The 17,669-nt window shown below is 51.2% G+C and overlaps 9 protein-coding genes across 9 annotated transcripts; 7 read left to right on the top strand and 2 right to left on the bottom strand.

Annotated features, from left to right (window-relative positions):
* Positions 1–145: 145 nt before the first annotated feature.
* On the bottom strand, positions 146–985 carry P152DRAFT_462211 (NADH dehydrogenase, alpha subcomplex, subunit 2). The gene is made up of 4 exons (XM_033680288.1): positions 779–985; positions 619–725; positions 531–563; positions 146–476 (listed from the first exon to the last, which is right to left on the bottom strand). The coding sequence occupies exons 1-4, from the start codon at positions 862–864 to the stop codon at positions 418–420; spliced, it is 285 nt and encodes a 94-aa protein (XP_033530441.1). The 5' UTR covers positions 865–985; the 3' UTR covers positions 146–417.
* Positions 986–1,181: 196 nt separating this feature from the next.
* On the top strand, positions 1,182–2,661 carry P152DRAFT_462208 (uncharacterized protein). Its single transcript, XM_033680287.1, has one exon. The coding sequence runs from the start codon at positions 1,285–1,287 to the stop codon at positions 2,302–2,304; it is 1,020 nt and encodes a 339-aa protein (XP_033530440.1). The 5' UTR covers positions 1,182–1,284; the 3' UTR covers positions 2,305–2,661.
* On the bottom strand, positions 2,250–5,005 carry P152DRAFT_462207 (uncharacterized protein). The gene is made up of 3 exons (XM_033680286.1): positions 4,360–5,005; positions 2,725–4,300; positions 2,250–2,673 (listed from the first exon to the last, which is right to left on the bottom strand). The coding sequence occupies exons 1-3, from the start codon at positions 4,876–4,878 to the stop codon at positions 2,636–2,638; spliced, it is 2,133 nt and encodes a 710-aa protein (XP_033530439.1). The 5' UTR covers positions 4,879–5,005; the 3' UTR covers positions 2,250–2,635.
* A 1,458-nt stretch (positions 5,006–6,463) lies between these two features.
* Positions 6,464–7,308, top strand: P152DRAFT_497211 (uncharacterized protein). Its single transcript, XM_033682265.1, has 2 exons — positions 6,464–6,727; positions 6,777–7,308. The coding sequence occupies exons 1-2, from the start codon at positions 6,554–6,556 to the stop codon at positions 6,846–6,848; spliced, it is 246 nt and encodes an 81-aa protein (XP_033530438.1). The 5' UTR covers positions 6,464–6,553; the 3' UTR covers positions 6,849–7,308.
* A 688-nt stretch (positions 7,309–7,996) lies between these two features.
* Positions 7,997–9,978, top strand: P152DRAFT_209949 (uncharacterized protein). Its single transcript, XM_033674408.1, has 3 exons — positions 7,997–8,808; positions 8,858–9,326; positions 9,377–9,978. Exons 1-3 carry the CDS (start codon positions 8,274–8,276, stop codon positions 9,855–9,857), a joined length of 1,485 nt encoding a protein of 494 aa, XP_033530437.1. The 5' UTR covers positions 7,997–8,273; the 3' UTR covers positions 9,858–9,978.
* Positions 9,979–11,109, top strand: P152DRAFT_209993 (uncharacterized protein). Its single transcript, XM_033674409.1, has one exon. It carries the CDS (start codon positions 10,100–10,102, stop codon positions 10,697–10,699), a length of 600 nt encoding a protein of 199 aa, XP_033530436.1. The 5' UTR covers positions 9,979–10,099; the 3' UTR covers positions 10,700–11,109.
* Positions 10,473–12,716, top strand: P152DRAFT_443229 (cyclohexanone monooxygenase; the record flags this gene model as incomplete). The annotated part of the gene is made up of 3 exons (XM_033677773.1): positions 10,473–11,098; positions 11,149–11,547; positions 11,596–12,716. Exons 1-3 carry the CDS (start codon positions 10,882–10,884, stop codon positions 12,714–12,716), a joined length of 1,737 nt encoding a protein of 578 aa, XP_033530435.1. The 5' UTR covers positions 10,473–10,881.
* Positions 12,717–13,399: 683 nt separating this feature from the next.
* Positions 13,400–15,032, top strand: P152DRAFT_452604 (uncharacterized protein; the record flags this gene model as incomplete). Its single annotated transcript, XM_033678306.1, has 3 exons — positions 13,400–13,658; positions 13,719–14,765; positions 14,818–15,032. 3 exons carry the CDS (start codon positions 13,400–13,402, stop codon positions 15,030–15,032), a joined length of 1,521 nt encoding a protein of 506 aa, XP_033530434.1.
* A 527-nt stretch (positions 15,033–15,559) lies between these two features.
* Positions 15,560–17,027, top strand: P152DRAFT_462202 (uncharacterized protein). Its single transcript, XM_033680285.1, has one exon. The coding sequence runs from the start codon at positions 16,004–16,006 to the stop codon at positions 16,676–16,678; it is 675 nt and encodes a 224-aa protein (XP_033530433.1). The 5' UTR covers positions 15,560–16,003; the 3' UTR covers positions 16,679–17,027.
* Positions 17,028–17,669: the final 642 nt, after the last annotated feature.

Raw genomic sequence — 17,669 nt, 5'->3', positions numbered from 1 at the left:
TGCGTATCTAATACATTTTTGGAAAACCAGACGCTCACCACCAATACTAAGGCCACACACAAAGGATTCATAAATCTGATCTACTGGGTGCAAGCTTTATCGGCCGTGTGCATTTTGAAATAAATTTTCTTTATTGAATTGCGGAGGTTGATGGAGTGCGTTGTCCGCAGAGCACACCATGCAATATACTCTCATGCCAAGCTGTTCGACATGGAAGTGATTGACCGTCTCTGTCGAGGCAATGGCCTCCAATATGATACAGTATATACACCTGCCTTGCCTAGTTCATCTTGATAGGAGTGGCAACTCATTGTGAAATGACAATGCCCTGAAACTTGCAACCAGCACTCTACTAGGAACGGTCCCGCCCTCAACGTACCCTTCCATCCAAGGTTCTATTCCCATGCCCAGTAGACACTATATTGAGGCCTTCACAAGTTCGGTAATCGTTTTTTCGATCGTCTTGTCATCCATGCCTACATCATGCTATTAGCTTTAGACCTCTAATAGTATAGGTGAGGAAAGCATACCGTTCAGAGGCACCACCTTCTCCTTTCCAAATTCTGTAGAATATATCTTATCAGTATCATCCCAGTACGCTTGCGACTTGATCCATACCGTATCTTGCCCACACTTTTGGTTCGACGCCGGACGCTTCCCGGATCATGATCGGAGTGTGAGGGTTGTGCTTCTTCATCGTGGGATATGATCGGACGAGGAAGGACCTGCCGCACTCTTAGCTCATCTGTCTACAATGGAAATGCCTCAACGATCGTACCTGGCAGCTGCGCTGGCTTCGGATGTCTGGCAAAGGTGAAATCTGAGCTCCTTCAGCGTCTGCGCGAATGCATACTTCGTGGCCATGATCGTTCGAAATCCGAGCCGCTGGAGCTCGAATATGCCGGATTCGAGGTCTTTAGGGGTACGAAGTTCCGTTTATGTTCAAATTACGGGAGAGTTAAAGCAATTGATCGGGTCAAGGTTAAGAGAGCTCGTCCACGGCCTCTGGATGTTGCGAACGTACATTCATCCTCGATATGATTGGTCATATTTGCATATTGTGGCGGTGCATGCAACCAGTGGCGCATTAGCCACCTCCAGATTCTTTACCGTAGTTTATCCACAGCTTATCCGATAGGGCTGAACCCCCGGCCAACACATCCAAGGCATCCCGGTTGCGATCCAGTTGCATTCAACCACTCTTCCATGTTTCCGAAACTTTTGGTTCAGCGATTCAAATACCAGCTGGCAAGCTACAAGCCGCTATGAAATACAAATCAAACCATGGCTGAAGTGGAAGCCAAAGTCCTCACGGACGACGAGACCACCGCGCCTAACCCCTCCAAATTCCGATTCAAATCCAAACGGAAGCGCGACCGCGAAGAGTCCGACGATGCGCATAGTTCCCGGCGCAATCGTAAACGGCGGCGATCCGACGATGAAGGCTGGCACCATACCTCATCCTGGCGACATCGCCGCAGCAAATCCCCCGCCTCCAGATATACATATCACTCACCGCTCCACGATGACCCCTCCACTTATGACGATACCTACCTCCCGAACGCGCGCAGCGACCAATACATGGACCATGACACCGCATTTCGAGAATCGCTATTCGACGCACTCGCCGATGATGAAGGCGCGCAGTACTGGGAGGGTGTATACGGACAACCCATGCACGTCTACCCGAATACCTACGAAGGGCCGCAGGGCGAGCTGGAGCAAATGACGGACGAGGAGTACGCGTCGTACGTGCGGGGGAAGATGTGGGAGAAGTCGCACCAGCATGTGGTTGAGGAGAGGGAGAAGCGGGAGAAGCAGAAGAGTGAGAGACGGGAGCGGGAGAAAGGTAGGAGGAGGATGGAGGAGGAGCACGAGGAGCACGAAGAGTTTAAGAGGCGGGTGGAGGAGAGTTTGAGGAGGGGAGAGGAGAGGAGGTCGAGGAAGAGGTGGAAGGGGCGGTGGGAAGAATATGTTCAGGCGTGGGAGCGCGTTGCAGAGGAGGCCAAGACGGCGGCGTCAGCGTCTGGGACAGACGCTAAACCAATCGAGTTACCATGGCCGATCGAGAGCGGAAGACGACACGACGTTTCGAAAGAGATGGTGGAAGAGTTCTTTCGCCGAGCACCGCCGGAAGGGAGCGGTCTACTAGCGCTGCTGAAGACCGAGCGGGTCAGATGGCATCCAGATAAGGTGCAGCAAAGGATGGGATCTCGGATTCATGCAAGCACCTTGAAGTCTGTGACGTCGGTATTTCAGATTGTCGATTCTATGTGGTCTGCTCTAAGAGACAAGAAAAGCTAGGACATAATAGCCTCGAAGATACTATACACCGCGTCGAGTACCTCTCAATTGCAGGAGAAGCAGGAACAGATCCGCCGGTCTATTGTGCTCATGCACACCCCCAACCCCGGACAGTGTTATCGTGGCCGGTTTATCAGACGCTGCTCGCGCTGTTCTACTTGAACGTCATGGATATGCCGTAAATGTCGCACCTGGGAGAGTGGTTGAGACCATACTCCCTCTGCCAGTGCAACTTTGCGCAGCGCTGAGAATGTCGAAGGAACCAAATGCCTCTTGGGAGGCACCGCTATCCTTCAAACGAGCTCGGAGGCTACAAAGCCTTTCTATTGGCCTAAACATAGGACAGTTCTTGGATGCGTTTCTCGATTTCTATCGTCCGAATTAGCGATGACGCTCTACACGAAACCTTAGCGATCTTACCTGGAACAGCCCGCAGCTGCAAATCCAGCTCCTCCTTCTCATCTTCCAGTTTTAGCCGCCTCTCCGCATCCAGTTTGGTGAAAATGAAATGACCCTGTCCATCGAACTGCAAAATATTCGTATGGTACTGCCACAGGCTTCGTCGATGGCTGACCGTCATCAACGTGATGCCGAGCGACTTCGCAGTCTCGTACATGACCTTCTCGATCTCCAGCGTGACGCTGCTCGTGCATTCGTCCAGGATCGCGTACTTCGGCGCGTGGTAGAATAACCGCGCCATGGCAATCCGCTGCTGGAGGCCGCCGGAAAGGACATCCGCCCATTCTTGCTCGGCGTCCCAACCGCCTTGGCGATCGACGACGGATTCGATTTCCACAATCGATAGGATGCGATAGAGATCGGCATCAGTGATGCCCTTGGTACGCATTTCGCGGACGCCGTCCGGGTAGATGACCTGTTGCCGGAGAGTGCCTCGCGAAAGGTATGGCCGCTGCGGGATGTAGAAGATGTCTTCGAACGGAGGTTTCCGGACTTTGCCGCCATATACTGGCCAGAGCCCACCCAGGATGCGGAACAGCGAGGACTTGCCACAGCCGTTTGGTCCGACAATGAGCAAATGCTCGCCGGGCGTGACAGTAAAGCTGAGTGCTGGCACCAAGACATCGCCGTTTGGTGAGACGATGGGTACGTCAATGAATTCGATGTCGGGACCTTCGGCAACCTCGCCTCTTTCCCTCAATACGGCAGCGTGTTCCTCTGTGCTCGCCGAAGAGACGAGCTTCTTCTCGAAATGACCTCGTTGAATGTCTTCGATGACATCAAGCAATGTTGAGACGCGTGAAGTGAATCCCGCCAGCTCCGTGATTTCCTTGTATGAGAACATTAACCGTCCAAATGCGTCCGAAGAAGACAACAGCATGCGCCTGTTCGTCACGAAATTCTCTGTCCTGTCACCGAGTGTGGTACCCGTGACGCCGGGGACCTGGAAAAAGACAGGAACGCTGCAAAGCATTAGACCCATCGCGCCCCAGAAGTACTTAATGACAAAGTCTTCCATAAATCCGTGGTAGAACCGGCGCCGTAATATCCGATTGACGTGCTTGATCAATGTGAAATAGCCCTTGTCCAATGTATCCTTTTCCGCCTCCTGGCCATGATACAACGCGATCTCCTCGCTGTAGTCTATTAATCTTGAGTGTTGGAATCGGAATTCGCCTTCGAGCCGTGCCTCTTCGGCAACGTACTTCCCAAAGGGCGGAGTAAGTGTTCGCATGAGGTTCGCTGTTAGCTGGACTATTAGAGACATGGAAAACAGGCCTTCGCCGCCGACCGACTTCGACAAGGAGTAGTTGTATATGACCATGTCAAGAACCGGTTTGGCAAGATTCGAGTACAGCTCCGCGAGACTGTTTGAGAACTTCGTCACATCCACGGTTATGAGTTGATCGGCGTTCTTGATTCGGTCATCGAGCGCAGAGAGGGAGTAGAAGGTCATATTCGAGAGGTATTTATTATGAATGTAGTTCGTGAGGCGGGTTCGGTATTGGAGGGATAGCTTGCACTGGTGGTAGGAGAGCTGTGTCGAAAGTTAGTACGGGCTGAGCCTTGGGATGCGGAGGACAGCATTGCTCATACCATGGCATTTGTAAACGTCGAAGGAACCGAAACCACCATCCACCAAACCAGTCCCTTCAAGAACTCCTTCCCCTTCCCCCGAACAATACTGCTAACAATCTTCCCATCCAACTCAGCCACATATAAGCTCAGCAGTGTCCGAAGCACCAGGAAGATACTGTGACTGATCAACAACCGCAACTCCTTGCTCTTCCAACCGGGTATCACTATCTTCAACAATCGCAACAAGTTCTTAAAGAACTCGAGGTTTATTTCCACGCGCTTCCGCTGCGTGGCTTCACCCGCCCCAGCGCCGGTTCCCGCGCTCAAGGAACCCTCGGCTGGGCGCGTCGACGCGGCCTTCTGCTCCGATATGGCATTTCGAATACGATATGTGAGCGCGATGAAGAGAGTAAGGAATACAGTCCGCGATATTCGAGTCCGGTTCTTGAGGTATTTATTGCCCAACGCTTGTGCAATCCTGGAGAACGCTCGTTCGGATTTGGCGGCGGAAGAATGGACCTTGGATTGGACCGCCATGCTGGCGTTGCTACACACCACAAAGCACTGGCCTAGGATTTGAGGGATTGGAGAACATGGGATAGGCTGAACAAGTGGCTATAGAAAGAAGAGAAGTGGAATAATAGACGCTTCATGTTCGTCGTCGTGATCAATATCTGAATAGCATGTGACAGCCGGACAGCAGGGGATATCACTGGCTTTCACCCCAAGACCTGTCGTCAGTCGTCACTGCATCAGCAACTGAAGATGCTGTCTGCCTTGGCGCCTTTTGTGCTTAAGGCACCAACAATATCCAATCCTATTAGTCATCATCAGTTCATCTCAGTTTTACTCAGCAGCTCAGCTCAACCTCCCAAGTAATTACCTTAACGCCTCAAAACATTTCAAGAAGAATCTCCTTCCTTAGTTACTGCTTTCATTGGTATATGGACGGGTATTTTCTTGAGAATTCTGGCTGCCATTGCCTACCAGTAGTGCCCATCCTGGAGGTCTTGGCATTTCCCTTCCGTACCACTGAAGAAGTGGATTCAAGAATGATCCATCTATCCGTATTTCCAAACAATACCTGACTAGTCGCATGCCCCTGACTATGGTCCAGTTCGTTTCATATCTCTTGCTTTGCAGTCTCCTGGTCTAGCCTCTTATCATTCGGTCCCGAACAACCCACGCAAGCCACTTTGTGGCATCGTAGGGTTGGAAGTTCGAACAATGAGCGACCTGGTAAAATCACGAACCGTACAGGATGATGAGGGACCACTCTGGGCCCAATCAACTTCTGGCATGAAAGATCGATGTACATCTCCGACTTGGTTGAGGACCTAGCTACCGAGTCCACAGGCCTAGTCATAAAAAAGTTGGTTAATCGTTGCACGAGGCGTGGGTAGTACGACATCACTCTTCATGCATCCAGATGAGTAAATTCACGACTTCCCGAACAATTTATTCGCTTGTGGAGTAACGACGGAATCTATGACCGAAGATTCGTTGCTTAATATTGCAATTGCTGGGATGATTTTATTGTTTGAACAAGTCGCAGCAAAATTTCTCCGAGTCCTCTTTCCTTGCTCCTTTCTTTCTCGTGCTTCAAGCGTGCAATACGTTGAGTGAGATCTCCCAGCTATATGGATGAGAAAAATACACCAAATACCACGATGCTGGACAATGGAAAGGATACCTCGTCCGCTGAGGTAGATATTGGCAACATGTATCGCGCAAGGAATAGCCGTTCAGGGTATTCTTGCGGCGTATCAGCTGTCGTACATACCAGAGCAGGTGGCATGGTACCCTGAGCGTATTCGCCATGGCAGAAAATGAGGGAATGGTCAAAATTTTCCTGGCCAACCAGCTACCGATGCTGCAAAGTGAGTAATTTGAACTTCGCATGCGAGACTTGCAGCTCACAAAATGGCCAGTAGTGATGATGGTTCCTCATACGCTGGGTTAGATTCCCCTGGTCGAAGTTCTCGGGGCTCTGGCACCTTGTGCCCCTACTCGAGCTGTGTTTGTTCGTTGATTTGACTTCGAACGGCGGATGGCAACCTATTGGGCTCGGTTTGATGGCTGGCCAGATCACGTCTGTTTATTTCCTCGATGGGACCATCAGATTATCATTCTGATCACATATCTGTTCTCACTAGTAAGCATTGACGATTTCTGCGCCCTAAGACTAACCTTTCCGGCCTTGCCTTCGTGTATGTTTCCATCTAGGCTGCGGACAAAGGCGCGATTCCGCGATTTGTACTCCTTCCCTATTTTACCCTCCCTGGCTCTATTGACTCCAGCGCATACACATCCTGACAGACTTTTGCGTTTGCAAGAGACGGCGGCCTACCTTCCAACGCCATCTGGGCGGAATTCAAAAAGGTATGTTTAAAAGATGGTTACACGCAATGGGCATGTGCTAAAAGACGACTCAGGGGAAAAAAGTGAAACAGTGCGCCGTAATGCTGTGCTCCTCACTTGTGCAATCGCTTGTCTTCTATCCTTAATCAACATCGAGGTGAGAGTAACATTCAATGCCACCATCTCTCTCCAATCAATGACATTGATGGCGATGTATTGCACTTCCATCGGGACGTTGTTGTACAGCGAACAATTGGCGGTGGCAAAGTCTTTCCGGCAAGATGGCACCTGGGACGCTTCGGGTCCCTTGTGAGCGGGATTGTATTCCTTTTATAGGATCTTTATTTTGCTCTGGACCAGCTGGCCGGGAAGCAAGGATGTCACACGAGAGACGTTCAACTAGTCCACCGTCATGTTTGTTTGTGGCTTCATCATTTCGATCATACACTACGTCACACGGACATGTAGACATATCGGGCCCGTGAGCTGGTCAGAGATTGGAGTCTCAATCCTCTTTCATTTCCGAACAATAGAAAATTTCAAGATGTGATGCTGAGGTGGACATCAACCCGCAGTACGATCGTGGCGTTCATTGTAGATATCAGCCGCATCACGTGCATGGCTCTTATCTTCAACCACCATCCACAGCAACCTTCCAAGTTCCACTCTCATGCAACTAATTCGATCATGAGCTGATCAAGATTACCGACATTCCCCGCGCCTGATATGATCGATCATCGGAATCAAGCATCTCGAGGCGTTAATGAATCTTGGCGGCGAGATTTCCTCCAAGCAACTCACGGAGATCCATATCGCGCTGTACCCAAAATTATCGCGCCCACTGCGACTGGACTTTACTGCCGATTTGGGAGAGAAATGGCAAAGCAGCTAAACCCAATCCAGATCCATATTGACCTCCGCTCCATGCTGCATGGCTTGCAGATATGGCGAGAGACATGCCTAGCATTCGAACCGTGCAAACCTGCAGCAATAGTAGCACATCGAGGTGGCCGATAGCCAATCCGCCATTACCCTCCTCGACGATCCCTCCAAATAGTATGAGGTTGAACACCATGTTCGATTCTGTTCTCGTGTTTTTCCTGTTTTCATCGAATACCTATGCAACCTCGAGAGTCGAATCCCTTTTTTCGTCCTCTTATTTCAGCTACCGATTGCACGATTAGAGTTTGTGTCCTCGTGCTGTCTGGATTAAGTTCCAAGCATCCCTTATCCACGGACGATAGCGGCGCTTACCCCAGATCGCGCGTGACGGACTAGGCGCTTACGGGGAATTGGGCCCAATGAACTCCTGCTGGCTTTGGGTGACCAGAAGAAGCAACTGAGCCCCAAGGTCTCCACTCTGGCATTCAGTTGATGTTTAGGGATATCTATAGCGAGTCAGAATGCACATTAATGTTTCAAAAGATGCCTCGAGCCGGATTCCAGTTAGCTATATATGACTCTAAATCTCTAATGCGGATATCCATTGCAATTGGCTCTTGTTGTACTTCATCATCCTCTGACCTACCCTGCAAAGTCTAAGTTTTGGTGCTACACCGCCGGATTTCATTATGGCGGAGCTTCTTTATGCTGCTCTCGTTGCACTGTTCTTTCTCGGCTCTGGATTTATATTGGCGACCAACAAGACAAGCAGAGCCGTAGTATTAGACCGAGTCCGCTTTCGCCGCCGACGGTCATCACAGTCCAAGACCCCTCCACGATCGCTGTCACCTTCTACGAAGGAAGGTCGTTCTTTGGGACTCTCGGAGTATGCAGATACTTTCCCGCCGTCTCGAAGGTGCGCCGTGAGCGACCTGGGCCCCGACTGCCCATTGTTGAAAGATCGGACTCTGGTGGAGTTTATCTCGACTTGTCCTGGCTCACGAACGTCCTTGGCTCCCATGGACCTCCCTTTCTCACAGTGGAGTCCCAACCACTATACGTGCATGGAGTTCTCTAAAGAGGAAATCGAGGCGCTGGGTGGCTTTCCTGACTACGCTGCGCTAAGCGGAGTTCCTCTTCCACAGCCCTATCATGAATTTGATATTGACACAGCTATGTCACGGCCATATCGGCCATTCAGATGGAGTTACCACCAGACCATGTGTAAGAACCTGGGACATGGTTGTGAGATGTATGTTGACCTGTGCTCTAGCATTGACAAAGATGGAATCCGACTGGTGGCTTGAACTTGCGAAGGGATACGCTGATCGAGTCCAGCAACGGCAAGGAATATATGAAAAGGTCGGGAAATGCGTGCTGGACTCGCTCCCTGGTTCTGAACTTGCATGCCGAGAGCTGATGGAGATGGTCGTCCAATTCCTCTGCGCGCGGTATCCGCAGTACTTCCGACTGGACAAGGCTACAATGACCCTGCATAACGCCATACTAAACACAACATCGGACCTCCGGAAGATTGATCCCTTAGAAGTCATCATGAACAACATACCAGAAGATTTTGCGATTATGCTTCGCAACCCGGAGACTGGCATCTACCACCTTCGAGCGGGCGTCATCTGCAGCGCCCTTGGATGGAACCTGGGGACGAAGATGGGCATGAAGCTAGATGAGATCCACGGTCCTATTCCAGACTACAAGGAGAAGATGCAATTCTCAATGGACAGGTAGGTGTTCCATCGTTGCGTTAGTACTTGCCGCTGACATAAATACGAAGATACTTCGCAAAGAAACCATCCAACAAGTCCATCCAGCGCAGCTCCTGGGGCCTCGAGGTCGACGAACCGCTCTATATGCCACCCGGCGATCCCCACGAGAAGTACCGCGATTCGCAAAGTCCCGAGCTCAACATCGACCGCTGCAACCTCCGCGTGGACTGGCAGACTTTACGGCGCCTGCCGCTATCGGGTGCCATCATCTTCAACTTCAAAGCTCTCTTCACGCCCGTCTCGGAATTTCGCGACGAGGCATATATCCCGAGTTTGGTCCTGAAAGTCTTGCGGGAGGGTAAGCCCAGCCTCATGGAGTACAAGAGCACGTGGCACACGGAGCATGTGGTGATTCCTGCGCTGGAAAAGTATGAGAAGGAACAGATCGAGAAAGAAATGATCCCGCCGGATTGGACGCCGAATACGTTAGATGAGGCGCCGTATTTCCCGGACTGGGAGGAGAAGTGGCATCGTCAGCAGGGCTACTGAGGTTCAGCTGTACAGTCTGTGGTTGATTTGAAAGCATAACTTATGGAGTGGATGGACAAAGTCTGTGTTCGGTAGTTAGCTAGCAGGATTGGTGACGCCTTCCTATTTTAATGTATTCCATGAATAGGTTGAGAATGCCGTTACTCTGATGGAGTGATGGTTCCATGATTCTTAAGCACCGTGCCGGTGGACTAATCGTTGGGGATGCCGGGTTGAATCAATCAGCAGAGGGACATTAAGGTATGGTAAGGCACGGAAATATTATTTATACCCGGACGAACTCCTTACTAGGAGAGAATACAAAGTTCCTCAGGCTTGACATAAATAGAAGACTGGAGTGCTCGGTGCTACCTATTTACAAATATACCGAACCTAGCAGATACAGTAGCAATGGGCAGAGCCGCATAGCCCATACCCCTACACGGCGTTCCGTCAGGGTGGGGTTTCCCCAACTTCTGCTCCATGTCAGCGGGCGAGGAACGATAGTTGTGGAGAGTGTCTGGTTGTCAGCTTTACGCAACGTTGATATACAATTACGCATCCGCCAATCTCACCGGACAAACTCCGGAAATCCTATCGTGGTGTCGATAGTCATACGATCAATCCCGGTCCAAAGGGCGATCGCCAGCTGCGGAAGAACAGTTCCACGATGGCCGGCCTGCAAATGTGGCTCGGGAGGGGTATCCTCTCCGCATTTGGTGCCCGAGGTCTTTACGATCGACACGCTCTGGATCCGAAGCGTAGTGAGCGGTAATGATGGTCTAGGAATTGCCGCGCAAATGGTCGAATCGACTATGCTGCGTCATGATATACTATGGATAAGGGTAGCCAATGCTCTCTAGGAATAATATTTATTCTTCTTCCGTGGTTTGAGTCTTTCCCTTTCCCCTAAGTGTCGTCCTTCGTGTTATACAGTACCACTCGTCTTCCTATATATCCCCTTTCTGCCATTGTTTAAGCTGCTTGTTACTGCATTGTTCTCCAGTGCCCTTGTATCAATACTTCCTTCTCACCCAGCGTCGCAATGTCACATCACGACAAGCCGTGGCCGCAGGTGCCTGTCACCAACAAGGACTACACCCAAGCAGCGGTGGTCATTGTTGGCGCCGGCATCTCTGGCATGTGCACAGCCATTGATCTTATCAAACAACACAACTGTCGGAACTTCATCATTGTGGAGAAAAGCTCGGGGGTTGGTGGGACCTGGCACGATAACAAGTATCCAGGTTGCTGCTGCGACGGTAAGAATGTTGACTCTCACCTACCATTGCTCTGTGCTGATTCGAGATAGTAACGAGCCTACTCTACTCGTACAGCTTTGCGCAGAATTCAGATTGGTCCAGGCTGTATCCCGGCCAAGAAGAGATTCTGGATTATCTCCACAGGGTCGCAAACGAGTACGGCCTATTCCAACATATCCGCTTCAACACCAGCGTCGAACAAGCAGAATGGGACGATGATAAGAAGAACTGGAAGACTAGAGTCAACGTGTCAGGAGACAAGGATCGCGAGTTCTCAGATGGGTATACCATCACATCTAATTTCCTGGTTTCTGGTGTCGGCCAATTGAACGTCCCACGCTATCCTGACATTGAAGGGCTGGATGACTTCAAGGGAAAGTCGATGCACTCGGCCCGTTGGGACTGGAGCTACCCATTGGAGGGGAAGAGAATAGCCGTCATCGGCAATGGTATGCTGAACGAGATCCATTATTGACCGTCATCTGACACGGCTATAGGCGCCACTGCTGCTCAAATCATACCCGAAATTGTCAAGGTCGCATCGCATGTCACCATGTACCAGCGACAAGCGAACTGGGTGATCCCGCGCCTCGACGGGCCCGTCTCAGCGACGCGGCGCGCAATCTTCAAATATGTCCCGTTTGTGCAATCAAGAGTACGCGCCAACATGATGGATTTCCGCGAGTCATTTTACGATGCCGTCACCAACGGCGACTCCGACTTCGCCAACCTCCTCCGAGACCAGAGCTTCGATCTCTTGCAGCAGACTTTCCCGGATGACAAGGAGATGCGGGAGACGTTGACGCCAAACTACCCGCCTGGATGCAAGCGGGTCATCATCTCGGATGATTTATATCCGGCCCTTGCGCGACCGAACGTGTCGGTGGAAACGCGAAAGATCCAGAAAATTACCGAGACTGGAATCGAAGTGGAAGGCGACGTCCTCGAGGAGTTCGACCTCATTGTGCATGCGACAGGGTTCCGGACGGTGGAGTTTATGTATCCCATCAAGGTCAAGGGCATCCATGACCGTGATATCTCCGATATCTGGAGGTCAGGCGCGCAGGCATACTACAGCGTGACCGTAGAAGACCTCCCCAACTTCGGCATGCTTTACGGGCCGAACAGTAACCTCGGACACAACAGCATCATCCTGATGATCGAGGCGCAAAGCCGATATATCAACGCCCTGATCGGCGAGGTATTAAAATCCAAGCGCGAGGGCAAATCTCTCTCGATCCGGCCGAATCCAACCGTCGTCGCTAAATACAACGACTGGCTGCAAGAGATCCTAGCCAAGACGTCCTTCGCCGATGAGCGATGCACGAGCTGGTATAAGAACGAGGACGGGAAGATCACCAACAATTGGGGTCTGACGGTGGTTCAGTATCAGAAGTTCCTGAGCAGTGTGAACTGGCAGGATTACATCCTTGAAGGCACCGCTTCCGACGAGGTGCGAAGAAAGGGTCAGACCAAGCTGGGGAGAGTGGTGGAGGAGACCCAGGTCAGCAATTTGCAGCTTGCTGCGGGAGTTCTCGGCGTCATCGCCGTTGCCGCTGGTGTTCTTACTCGTGGCGACCTTCGGAATGTCAAGTTGCCTCAGATCCGGATAAGGTAATGATGGTGGTTGAAGAGCGTTGATGCGAACCAAAGAGAAGTAGTACGTCTTGCCGGTGACAAAATAGAGGGGTTCTAATACCTAGTTGAGGGAGTCTTGCAGCATTTAGCAACATGGGCGGGTACGGTTCCATTTAGATCGAGAGAGAAATGTTATTACTATGTCTGAATTAGGCAGTACTTTATCCAATATTCCATTCAGTATCCCATCAACATTTTGTCATCCCAACCACCGAGCCAATGATTGTATTAATTAGGTAGTATCTACAATCCGCAGGAGTCCCTAGCAACCACCCAGGATAGCTGCGGGGCGAGGTTCTCAACAAACTCGTCGCCCCTCAGGATATCCCCACCTGAGATTCTCTTCCGATAAGTCCCTCCCCAATATTTGGCATATCATTTAGATATATTCGCGGTAGTGTTACTCGCGAGCATGAACGATTGTCATATTCCGAGACTTCTACCCCTTCTTCCACCGAATAGTTGACGCGTTCGCGAATGCACTAGAGGTACGTCACCGATGAGCTTCCCCATCTAGACTCTCATGAGGGAATGGAATTCAACGAGCGATCGCTGACGGCAAATGCAGAGATCTACGACTATATTCCTCTCCGTCCCTCCTATCTATTCCGTGTCTCAATGACACAAGATATTTCCGTGTATCACAATCCATCCTGAGCCGCCATGGCTACCGTCACGGGAACGAGCACGGCGTATTCCACAGACATGGACTCGGCCTCAGGGAGCAACATCATCCACCGACGAGCAAAAAGTCCCAATGGAACAGTAAATGAAGCTGGGAAGAAGTCCATTAATCGAAGGACCCAACGATATAAGCATGTCTTCCCGGTTCATGCGTCGAGTAGGACCTCGTGCTTAAGCCCGGGCGCGGAGAACCCGCCGAACTTTTTCGGGTTCCGGAACCTGATGGTTCTAATGCTCAGTACGTATCTAACAAACCTTGAATAACAGGGCCTTGTGTTAACATGGAATCCGATGACAGTTGTCTCCAATCTCCGTCTTATCCTCGAAAACTTCCGGAAGTACGGCGTCCTCGTTTGTTTAACCTGCAGCGAATACCGGCGGCAAGACATCTCCTATGGCCTCATCCTCTGGCTCTCCGTCCCAATCCACCTGTTCATCGCCCTCCTAATCGAGCTGGTCGCAGCGCAGAACGCGCTTGGGGTTCTCAAGCGAAAATCAAACGGCAATGGGGGAACCAAACAAGCGGAACAAATCCGTCGCCGCTTCCGATGGACCTGGTACTATATCGCCTGGGCACACGGGATCAACGCAACCCTGAACCTCGTCGTCACATCCACCATCGTCTACTACCGCATCCACTCCCCGGGTATCGGCATGCTCTGCGAACTGCATGCCATCATCGTCTGGCTGAAGGCCTGTTCCTACGCCTTCACCAACCGCGACCTCCGCCACGCCATGCTCACTACCGCCCCGCCAGACTCCATCCCTGAGCTCTACCGCGACTCCACCTATCCGAATAATATCACGCTGCAGAACCTGACATATTTCTGGTGGGCGCCCACCCTCGTATACCAGCCCGTGTATCCCCGCACGACGCACATCCGCTGGCTCTTCGTCGCGAAGCGGGTCGCCGAGGCACTCGGGCTGGTCATCGTGATCTGGTTCGCGTCCGCGCAGTACGCGGCGCCGCTGCTCAAGAACTCACTGGAGAAAGTGTTCACGCTCGACATCATCTCGATCTTCGAGCGGGTCATGAAGCTGTCGACCATCTCGCTGTTCTGCTGGCTCGCGGGGTTCTACGCAGGGTTTCAGTCGGCGCTAAACGCGCTGGCGGAGGTGATGCGGTTTGGGGATCGGGAGTTCTACTCGGATTGGTGGAATGTGACGAGTATCCGTACGTATTGGACGAGTTGGAATAAGCCAGTGTATCAATTCATGAAGAGACATATCTACTCGCCTTTGGTGGGGCGGGGAGTACCACCGTCCGTCGCCCAGTTGCTGGTGTTTATCTTTTCAGGGATTTTACATGAGCTACTGGTGGGGATTCCAACGCACAACATCATCGGTAAGTCCAGCAGACCTTTCTCGCCTTGAAGTTGGAGCTTGTTTACTAATAGACAATCCTACAGGAGTGGCGTTCTTTGGAATGATGGGGCAGATTCCGCTGATCCTCCTCACCGACCCTCTGCAGAAGATGGAAGGTCGGGCCCCCAAGGTGGCAGGAAACGTGATCTTTTGGATATCGTTCTGTTTGATCGGGCAGCCGCTTGCTGCCATCCTTTATTTCAGCGCATGGCAGGCAAAGTACGGCGGCCAAGCGAAACTTCTTTGAGTTTGAGTATTATGAAATCAATATGATAGTTTGGTCTTGCTTCTCGTCGCCCATAATATGGCAGAGCATGCAATGGGTTGTCTTAAATTGGGATTTTTAACGATAAATGTGAATCAAAGCAATATCCAGGAAGGAATTGGCCAGTAGGCTGCAAAACGTGGTACGCTAAGATTGCCTGACTCCTGAATGCTTGAGCTGATGAGTCCAAACCCATTGTTGGCAGTCAAATCCTGTTATTATTATTCACTGATATTGTTCACTGAATACTGCTATTTTCATCGTGAGATTGCCAATCACCACCAACTGACCCCTGCAATTGCCGATCTTCCACATTCCGGGGTAAACACCACATTCGCACATTCGCAGTCCTCAAATTCCACCTTTTACAGCGACTTGCGGCTCCACCTCCATAGATTATAAGCCAAGCATCTAGACCTTCAAAACCTGAACCAGTCCATATCCCTGTTTTTAAATTTCATGCAGGTTCTCTGTTGTCCCCCGTAGGATGCGTATGCCGTTTGGACAAACTTTTACTCAGCGTCCCAGTGAATGCACTAAGTTTAGCACTGGACCTTGCATAAATGGCCCCTTATGCGGTTATGCCCCGTCCCATGCACGCTAACCAGGAGACAACGGATATGAATACGAGCGCGCGATGCTGCCGATCACCGATGAGACCGTTGTTAGTGTCTGAGATCCTCAAATGTCCAAGTTCCCTTGGCCCTTCTTTCTCTCTTTATCTTCTTCATGAACATTCTGTGCATCAGCGTCCCTTCGTAATCAGTTCTATAGCGATATTAATGCCTTCAAATATGTCTATTCAGCACCCGATTCAACCCAACAGAGTCATCATCCAACACGATTCAACATCCGAAGTCCTTCGAAGCTAGTCCGCAAAGTCGTATCTATCGCGAATTCTCCCAAATCAGTCATTTCCCAGAGAAACTCTTGCAATTCAATTTCAATCTACAATGCGCGTCCCTCTTCTCCAACTCCTCATCACCTCCCTCCCCCTCGCCTCCACCTCTCCCCTTCCCCAATCCCCGCCCCTCGATCTCACCCCTCTCTGCCCCCCTCGCACGCACTACTACCGCGCCACCGTCTGCCCCTCCGGCTTCGCCGGGTGTCTCCCCCCATCCTCCTCCTTCTCCATCTGCGCGACCACCGCCCTCCGCTTCTCCAACGACTGCGCCAGCAACATCGGCACCGTGCCCACCGGCGTCGAGATCGGCCACTGGCATACCTGCGCGAACGGGTTCAAGGGGTGCACGACGGATGGAACAGTGTGTGATAAACCGAGCGTGCAAGTTGTGGTGACGCCGAAAGGGTGGGTGACGGTTGGTGGCGGTGCGAACTTGCCGCCGTCGCCGAGTTCGGGTTCGGGGAGTACGAATGGTGTTGGAAGTGCGGTTGGGAACGGCATGGCTAGCTTGGGCACCCAGGGGAGCATGGGAGGAGATGCAATAGCGGGATCGGGGTTTGGGGGATGGACGCCGGAAGGGACTGGGTCGATGCCGGGGAGTTCAAGATCAGGGAGGCCGAGTTTCTTGCGGGAGAGTGGGAATGCGGATGAAGGGCTGGTCAGTGTGTATAGGGACGGAGGCAGCGATGGAAGAATCAAGACAGGTATAGTGGAAGAGCTGTAGCTTGACGCAGTTGCTGGGAATGGCCGAGAGTGCTTTGGGTCTGATCTCCAGGCCAATTTACTCTGATGGAAATGGGGCTCGGTTGGCGATTGGTGGTGTTGGCGTCGAATGATTGGAAAGGATTTACTCGCATACCGATATCGGTATTGGCGAAGAATATTAATGACTGTATGATAGGAGGGATAGGCAAGGGAATGACCGCATGTCACTTTCGAAATAATGGGAGATCCGCACTTGGAAGCTCATTTTTTTATAGCTCAACATGTCGAATAATTGGATGAGGTAGTTACCTTATACACTGATTAGTTGTGTATGGCGACCTTTTCATATTCAAGCTCCAGTTTGTGAGGAGGGATATCAGTCCCTACAGCCATGGTTAGCAATATCAACGCGTGCGTCTCGGGGTTTATCCAGAGAGTGGAGGATGGAATGGTTGCTCTATTGTTCAATCACTGCATCTGGCAAGTTCACTCATGGGAAATCTCAAGTTTGAAAACTGGTTAAATCCAATTCTGGATTGGTGACTTCAGGTTGTCATACTCTATGTACTCCTACCTCACCTTGCTCCTACTATGCTATGGTGTGGTGGTCAGACCCTACGGAACAACGTCTGGAAGTTGTAAACCGCATACTGAACCAAGTCGATTGGTTGAAGATACTTGGTCTCAATCATGCAACTGTTGCAAGAGTGGTGAACAGAGCGGCTACAGGGGCGGCTGCCTTCGGACTGATGTGAGAGAGCGTAGACTGGGCAAAAGTATTCCGCTACTTCCAAATTCACAAGCAATTCTAGTAGAACGTCTTTGCAGCACCTCCAATTGAAACCAAGACTTGGCATCTTAGAAAGGCCCTGCGAGGCATTACCGTGCTGGCTCGCTACAATAATAGCTAGGGATGAAATGAGCGGCACGATTTCTCTGGCAGCCAGTGCCTGCAGCCAGGGAGCCCGACAAAGGTCCGGATGATGCTTCCCACCCCATCTACGCGGTAC

Source organism: Eremomyces bilateralis, assembly GCF_010015585.1.
Source record: "Eremomyces bilateralis CBS 781.70 unplaced genomic scaffold P152scaffold_31, whole genome shotgun sequence".
NCBI classification, from domain to species: Eukaryota; Fungi; Ascomycota; class Dothideomycetes; order Eremomycetales; family Eremomycetaceae; genus Eremomyces; species Eremomyces bilateralis.
Note: the sequence above shows the minus strand (reverse complement) of the source record. Positions and strands in the feature narration are given on the sequence as shown.